This window comes from Halyomorpha halys, unplaced genomic scaffold, assembly GCF_000696795.3.
Source record: "Halyomorpha halys isolate HHAL.00 unplaced genomic scaffold, Hhal_1.1 Scaffold43.1, whole genome shotgun sequence".
NCBI classification, from domain to species: Eukaryota; Metazoa; Arthropoda; class Insecta; order Hemiptera; family Pentatomidae; genus Halyomorpha; species Halyomorpha halys.
Window position 1 is genome coordinate 183,063 of NW_027106553.1, and position 8,020 is coordinate 191,082.

Consider the following 8,020-nt stretch of genomic DNA (forward strand, 5'->3'; position numbering starts at 1 on the left):
ATGTTATATACATATGAAATTGATAAATATAATTAATTGTTTTTATATACCCATGAAAGATAGCAAACTAAGTTTTGGAGCACCCGGAGGTTGGTTTATCATACAAGATTCCTCTTCTTCTTTAGTGAATTGTTCTCTGCCTCCTCTTTGTTTCCTCATGTATGCCATAAATATCATTTTGTATGCATTTTCATTGGAACATGAACCACACATCATTGTGGTAACCATATTAAGTTTTGGAGGAGCATTCTGTAAATATCAAATAAAGACTTTTGTAAAGTAATTTTTGGTAAATAAGGGATTACAAAACTACTGGTACTTACTTTAAGTAAGACATTGTTTAATTTTTCTGGCCAATCTTTTCCTGGAAAGACACCAAGAGCTGGTCTGTTGACTAATGTTGCCTGAGGTAAACATAAAACAAAAGATAATGAAAAGCAAATGTTTGAAAAAGTTTGTATTATTTAAAAGAATAAATACAATTTTATAACTAAACAAGTTTTAAAATTTTGTAAGATGATAAAATTACTTGTGACATGCAAAAGGTATAGAAAACAATTAAAACTAAAAATTTATTTGTTTTTTAAAATTGAAAATTACCAATTTTTCTGTAATATATAAAATTTAACATAAAGAAAGACTTATAGTATATAGAAGCCAACCTGTGGCAATTTGTATGATCTTACTTAGTGGTGAAGAGGATATATTTCAATGTCTCATAAAAAAATGTTTTCGATAATTTACTTCTACATTAATTAAAATAAATAGTAATTCTTTATAATCACAAAAAAAATCTTCTGTCATAGACTAATCCTTTATGCTATTATTTTATTACATTTCTTCACCAAAATTTCGAGGTATTCACCAATTCATGGCTATTCTATAATTTTATTTTATTACTTTAATGAAATTAAATTTATAAATCATAGAATAACTTAGTCGCAAAATTTAATTATCAATAGTTTGATTAATTTTTATTTCCTGTTCACAGATTATTTAAAAAATTGCAACAGAGTTTAATTCATATATTTAAATAGTTCTGCCATTCTATGCTCTTCCCCCACACCCTTAATTTACTTGTAACTATCCCAATATTGTTAGGCGAATCAGAATTATACTTGAATAAACTTATGGAATTTAAAAGAAATTTAATAATTTGATTAATATTACAAATGAATTAAAATTGTATTTATTTTATAATCAAAACCACCATATAATTTAAAAACAAATCATGACAAAAATATAAGAAAAACGCTTCTAAATATGAGGCTCAGGCAAAATCTACTTGGATTATTCATTACATGTTTTAACACTGCTAAATATTTCACAATATATTTAAAGTTGTTTTAATACATAAACATTCAATCGCTACATGGTCAGCCGGGCTGACATTCATCATTCAAAAGCCAGACTGATTTAATCACGAAGGATTTTACACTATCAGTCTGATTGACGCTTACTTGGATATGATATATCGGGCGGTAAGAATATTTTGCAATGTCTCTTTGAAATCATCTGGTCACTATTTTGCTATTAGCTATCCTTCCTCTTGAAATTTTGGATTTTAAAATTTACTAGAGCCCTAAATGTCCTCGTTTGGTTTTACTGACATTCCGACTGACCTTAATCGATAGTTTGTTTCACTATCGATATTAAATATTACTCTCGATTGTAACAGGTGTATGTAAACAGATAACAAAAAGGGAGGTTATGTTGTTAAGTTAATTGAATTAGTGTGCGAGTTTATCGTTTATGGGGCGTTTAAGTTGGAAACGTTTTATCGAAGATGCTAAACGTTTTGTGGAAATATCTAATAAAATTAACGATGGTTGGGAAATCAAGGAGATAGAGCATCTATCCAATCCTGGTAAACAATATTTGTGTAAAAGAGAGTTAAGGAACAATAATTCAGAAACTTATATGTGGGAATATCACATTTTATATAGTGTAAGCTACGAAGTCCCAGTACTATATTTTAAAGTAACTAGTACAGAAGGACAAATGGTGAACTTTCAAAAAGTAAGTGACATTATATACGATGGTCTTCCCGAAATTTTGAAAAAGAATATCACTCAGTGCGAACATCCCCTTATTAAAAGACCTTATTATTTTCTACATCCTTGTAAAACTTCTGATTTGCTCTGGAATGACGATGTACATAAAAACGTAATTATTTCTTGGTTAAGTGTCACATTTTCTATACTTAATATACCATTTAGCATAGAATATGCCTTAAACTAGAATTAATAAGGAAGGGAATACTTACGATGCTTGAGTCTTTTTTTAAAACTTTATGTAAATGGGGATGGTTGTATCCAAGAGGCATTGAAGCTATTTGTGCATAGACGTCTAAAAGGGCATTTCCGTCACAATCGACAATATAATTTCCTAATGATTTTTCATAATCTACGAAGATCTGAACCGTGCCTGATTGCTGAAATCATAATAATATAACACTGTTAATTCAAAGCAATTTTTTAAAAAAGGAAAGTTTTATAATAATACAAACTTGGATTTTTTCCATTTCTTTCATTAATTCTTTGGATTTAGGACCAGGTACTGGAGTTTGCAAGTAAGGTGCTGAAGGCTCTCCAGGTATTGCATAGCTGAATAACCGCACTGAAACATTTATCATTTTTTTGTAAAAAAAAGTTGTTATTATTGCTACTTGTCAAAATGGTTGTAATGCATATTTTTCACTTACCTTGTTGTTTCATCAATCTTCCAAAGGTATTAGCATTTACAATCATTTTGTGCCTTAGTGCCATATCGGAGTTGTAGAATGAAGTAGACGTACGTTATAGAATTAGTTTAATGTTTAAATGAAACCGTCCTTGCAGGTCCCCTACAGGCCCCTCCCACCAAACGGGATCAATAAAATAGAGGGAGTACTATTCAACGCTCAACCCAAGAGAGCAATTCAACTTATGCACCGTATAAAAGAATTAATTTATATAACTCCTCACTGTTTATTGTTTACCCTACTCTCATCTTGAATTATAACAAGTGTAATCCTCATATTATTAAAAATTATCTATTACGTTGCTATAGGATTATATTTCAATTATATAAATATAAAATGAAATAATTGTAAATTTTTAAATAAGTTGTTCATCTTTTCACTATTTTTTACATCTATTTACTTTTTCATTTTACCTTTCAATGTAAGATGTGTATTTATTTATAAGTTTTGATATTTATTAGTATTAAAAAGTTTTAATGTTTCCTGTGTTTTTTTTTATTTCAACCGTCCAACTCCTGTTGTCTAAAAAATTCTCTATTGAACGAACTCAGCTGTGATAATTAGCTCATTTTATTTTTTTTTTCATTTGAAATTTTTAAATTCTAACTTAAGGATTTATTTTTCTGAAAAAACTAACATGATAACTTAGTGATTTCCTGATCATTTTAAAAATAGTGTAAGTTGGTTTATGTGCCCTTAGGCTGTTTACGTAATTACACGCAATGGATTTTATTTTATGTAAATATTTTTTCTCTGTTTGAAAAGTATGATAGTAATTAATGGAGAGAGCTCAAAGCTAATCTAATCATAATACTTTTTCGCACAGGAGCATCATACATAATACTGTATAGTACAGTAGCACCTAATACCTAATAGAGCATCATTTAAAGTAGAGTAAATTTGCTAAAATATGAACCCTTACAGAGACATTTACGTTCATAGTTCCCGTGATATAGTTTCTTATAAAGCAGCATTTTATAAAAAAAAAATGCATTGAAAATTAGTAGTTTGGTGTTTGGTCATTTCTACAAAGATGTTCCAAGGTTTAAGGTTTTTTTTTTTCGTTGTTGGTATTTTTTGACAGACTAAAAGTTTAAAAATACGATGTTGTTCTTTTTCGTTATTTTGATTGGTTTTCTAATCATAAAAAAATCGTGTGTGGTATCAATTTACAGAAGGAAGTGGGGTAGCTCAGTGTGTAAGGCGCTGTGCAACTAACTCCAAGAACCCTGGTTTGAATTCGGTTGAAGAAGATAATTATTTATTCTGTTACTGTAGCTGTGAGTCAGCCCTGTGGGTTCGGGAGTCCTCCTGGGACAGACTCAGCTCCTGTAAAGTGGGTACTTAATTGGATTAATTGTGGTGGTGTCATTGAAACAATGGCCTCATAGTATAACCGTGGTTCTAAAAACAGTACTTGCTTACAAAGTACTGAACCCGTGGCTCTTCATGGCTTGTAGTGGTCCATTTCACATTGGTTTTGATATATAAGAATAAATAAAAAAGTTGTGACTGAAAAACAGAAAAGTCTACAACAAGATGGATATTAACGAAGCTTATTTAAACTAGCGTTCATTTGAGCCCTAATAGAGTCCTTTTGATTCAATATTTCCCTAAATACATTATTTAAAAAACTAACATTGTTTTTTTTTCAAATAATGAATAATCAACATTTTGTGAATTTATTTTGGCAAATATTACAACCACTGTTATAAAAAAAGATAAACATTACAAATCACGTGATGATACATTTGGCTAGGTTCAATTTTAGTGCTAATTGACACCTGTATGTCTGATTTCTTAACTTAATTATATATTTTTTGTTCTTTCGAAAGCCAACATTGCGTCTATGAATCTTCTAACGTATTGGTATTTATTTTAAATTCTTTGAGTAAAACTGTAATTATAGGTTCACAAACTTCTGACTCACTGTTGCGACGTCCCTCGTATTTTTATTCTCTTTACCAAAGTTTCTGTTAGATAAAAGCCAAAATATTAAGCCTATCCGTTCAATATTTTCTGATAGCTTTCGATATAGAATTAATATTTTTCCCAAATGTTTTATAATAGAGCAAAATAAAAGTTTTAAGTAAGTAACTGACAGAAGTTATACTGATTTCTTGCAAAAGTCCATTGGTGATAATCAGGTCAAAGTAAAAGGGTATTGCTTAGCCTGGAATAATAAAGTCAGCTGAGGGTAGAACTTGATTGTAGAGTTACTTTCACAAAACATGCCAACATCAGCTACAGAGAATGGGTCTTCTTTGCAGGGCCTTAGCTAAGCTGTGGCGAAATATGAAACGAATAAAATATTCAAATGACATTCATTACGACGAAAAACAATCACGTCTTAAATTTCGTTTGAATGTCTCAACTAAAAAGGCGAGACCGTTCAGTAATTTTCTAGTTAAACTTTAAATCTTAATTCACACTGCATTTGAATTATTTTCATTCACGTGAAAATGTCCTCAGTAATAACAAATATTTTTCTATAATTATATATTTTTTTATTTGTGTGTTTAATATAGGTACCACTTGCCAAATCAACACTGATAAGGAAAGTAAACACTTGAAAAAGCCCTTATCTTGGTTACAAAGAGGTTGTATTTTATAATTATAAAAAACTAGTTTGAATAATTAAGAATATGAGCTGTTTGATTTACTCCTCTATGAATGACTAGTAGCTTCAAAAGACTACTTCATGTGATATATATCTCTGATCCGAGCGATAATATAAATGTCATAGTTTACACGATGCGGTAGCTGTCACTATCTGCTGCACTAAATTCTGTGCTTTAAGAACATTCAAATATTATCTGATATTACTTTGTGTAAGATTTTAAATAAATAAATAATAATAATTATATTTTATGTAATTAAAATATTAGCATTCCCCTTCTCCTTTCTAGAGTGTACAAAATATTTAGAGTAGGATTTGAATTTTAGGTGCCCATTCTTCTGACTTCGAAAGGGGGGGAGGCCAACTTTTCTCAAACGAATAAGAACTTTTGATTTTCCTCATAAAACATTACTTGAACCAATAATCTTTACATTTATGGTTATTAAATTAAGCAAATTACTCAAAAGTTATTAAAGATTTAATCTCTTAAATTGTTGAAAAATGGTCCAGATGACGGTGAATAAATGTACACAAAATAACAGAAAAAAAACATATTATGTTGATACAAGTTTACCACTTGTCGCAAATAGAGACTTATACAAACGCTTGGTAAACAGAGGAGGAGGCAACAACGACCGAATCCACACACTTGTTTGATTTAGTTGGCAAATACATTCTATTTAGTTGGCTAATACATTCTATTTAAGGATTGGTGAAATGAAAGGAAACACAAATATAAAAAAAATATTAGAAGATAAAAATTCATAGAAATAGTAAGTTTTATATTACCTATAAATGCAAAATTTGGTTCTAGAATTTTTATCATATATTTGTTAATTTAATTACCCAAACATACAATGCCTTTATAAACTTATATTTGTGCTGAGTTAAATCAAAATAAACCGCTGAAGTTAATCAACAAGACTTGAAACAATGTATTTATACCAAATCGATGTAATTTTAAAATTTAGTAACCAATGTACTTACCCAACTCCGCAGGGCCTCATCAAGGCTAAGTGATAACAAGATAAAAACATCGTCAAGTATATTCATAGAAACATATAGTACAAAACATATAAAAAGAGGAACAAATAAACTAAACAAATAATTTTTTTTTTATTATATAATTTATAACTGAATAAAAATATATACAAGTACATTTGCTGTAGGTGATATAATGACATGATACAAACATGTGGAGAACCTACCCATTGATAGAACATCAATTAAACAAATAATAATATTAATAAAGAGGAACAAAGTAAACAAAACATATAGAAATATTAACAAAGAGGAATAAACTAAACTAAACCAATAGACAATAAATGGAATATGGTCCGGGTGCGGTCAAATTAAACTCAATTAGTAATATTATGTACTATTTTTATTTGGGCCAACGTTTCTCTCCACGTTGCAGGGCTTCTTCGTGGCTAAAAAAGATACAAACACTTAACATACGTAAAAAAAAAAGTAAGAGGAAAATTACAATGGCATACAATGAAACGTAAAAATTAAATCAAGCAATCAAATTAAATTTAAAGCAATCTTCCATCGTTAAACCAATAGACATATTAACAAAGAGGAACAAAGTAAACGAAACCAATAAAAATATTAACAAAGAGGAACAAAGTAAACTAAATCAATAGAAATATAAAGTAATTGAATGATAATTTATGACAAACACATTACTGTATTACTATAGGGATAGAATCAATCATTATACTTGGATTAATAACAATTGTTATATATTATTTTTATAATATTAATTAGTACTTTTTATTAATTATTATTTTATTCATTTGTATTTATATTCTTTTGGTTCACTGTGTCCCTTTTTAAAATAACTTTTTATACTTTTTTCTAAGTACATTCTTATCATACTTAATAATTTTTATATCTTGTTCTCACCTGAGTTTTCATTTTAGTTTTTTTTTAACTGTTGTATTCTTGGCAGGAACACACAATTTATACTTGTCATTCCCACCTCGAGAACCCTTTAAAAAAAATCATGTCTTAAATTTCATTGGAATGTCACTTAAAATCTTAAAATGTCTCTTAACTTTAAGAGGAACAGAAAAATAAAAATTATTTGTTCATAATTTTCAGCTTCTATGGTTTTCGTATTTGTTTTTCTTTTTCAAAAGTTTTAAAAATAGCAATAACTAGAAGACGAACTCAGCGACTTACACTCCCCCCCCCCCAGCCCAGGGAGGTAATGGTCCTGACCAGATTTTTTTTCTTTACTGGCTATGAGGCTCTTTGGCCCTCTGATTCGTTTCATCACTCCTCAGCCGTATATATTACTCCCTAGAATAAGACTTCTTTAAAACTATTATCACGAATAGTATAATATTAATTTATAATATGGAGAAGACGGTCAGGTTTGCGGTCAAAAAAGAACATAATAGCTTTCAACTATTTATTGTCCGACGTTTCGCCCCACTTTGTAGCGTTTCATCAGGGCTGTTCAAGACGACCGGTTGAAACATTGAATGTTTGTTTAACCTATCGTCTTAAACAGCCCTGATGAAGCCCTACTGGGTAGGGTGAAACGTCGGACAATAAATAGTTGAATGCTATTTTGTTCTTTATTTACCACAATCCTGACCATCTTCTTCATATTTTAAATTATACTGTCAACTATATGTATATATATA

The 8,020-nt window shown here is 29.4% G+C and overlaps 2 protein-coding genes across 2 annotated transcripts in view; one reads left to right on the top strand and one right to left on the bottom strand.

The window, feature by feature from the left end:
- Gabat (4-aminobutyrate aminotransferase) overlaps positions 1 to 2,843 on the bottom strand; it is a 9,487-nt gene extending 6,644 nt beyond the window's left edge. The window contains exons 1-5 of the mRNA XM_014433129.3: positions 2,705 to 2,843; positions 2,510 to 2,619; positions 2,267 to 2,434; positions 324 to 404; positions 51 to 249 (exon numbers count right to left, since the gene is read on the bottom strand). Of these exons, the coding sequence (XP_014288615.1) occupies positions 51 to 249; positions 324 to 404; positions 2,267 to 2,434; positions 2,510 to 2,619; positions 2,705 to 2,768 (622 nt within the window). The 5' untranslated portion in view covers positions 2,769 to 2,843. The remainder of the gene's footprint in view (positions 1 to 50; positions 250 to 323; positions 405 to 2,266; positions 2,435 to 2,509; positions 2,620 to 2,704) is intronic.
- Positions 1,669 to 3,226, top strand: Atg10 (Autophagy-related 10). Its single transcript, XM_067044913.1, has 2 exons — positions 1,669 to 2,166; positions 2,841 to 3,226. Exons 1-2 carry the CDS (start codon positions 1,753 to 1,755, stop codon positions 2,994 to 2,996), a joined length of 570 nt encoding a protein of 189 aa, XP_066901014.1. The 5' UTR covers positions 1,669 to 1,752; the 3' UTR covers positions 2,997 to 3,226.
- The last annotated feature ends 4,794 nt before the right edge of the window (positions 3,227 to 8,020 follow it).

Bases quoted from the DNA above. Each gene is read 5' to 3' on its own strand.
- Atg10 (XM_067044913.1), top strand. From the start codon at position 1,753: ATGGGGCGTTTAAGTTGGAAACGTTTTATCGAAGATGCTAAACGTTTT. The intron at 2,167-2,840 runs GTAATTATTTCT...CCGTCCTTGCAG, and splicing joins ATGACGATGTACATAAAAAC to GTCCCCTACAGGCCCCTCCC.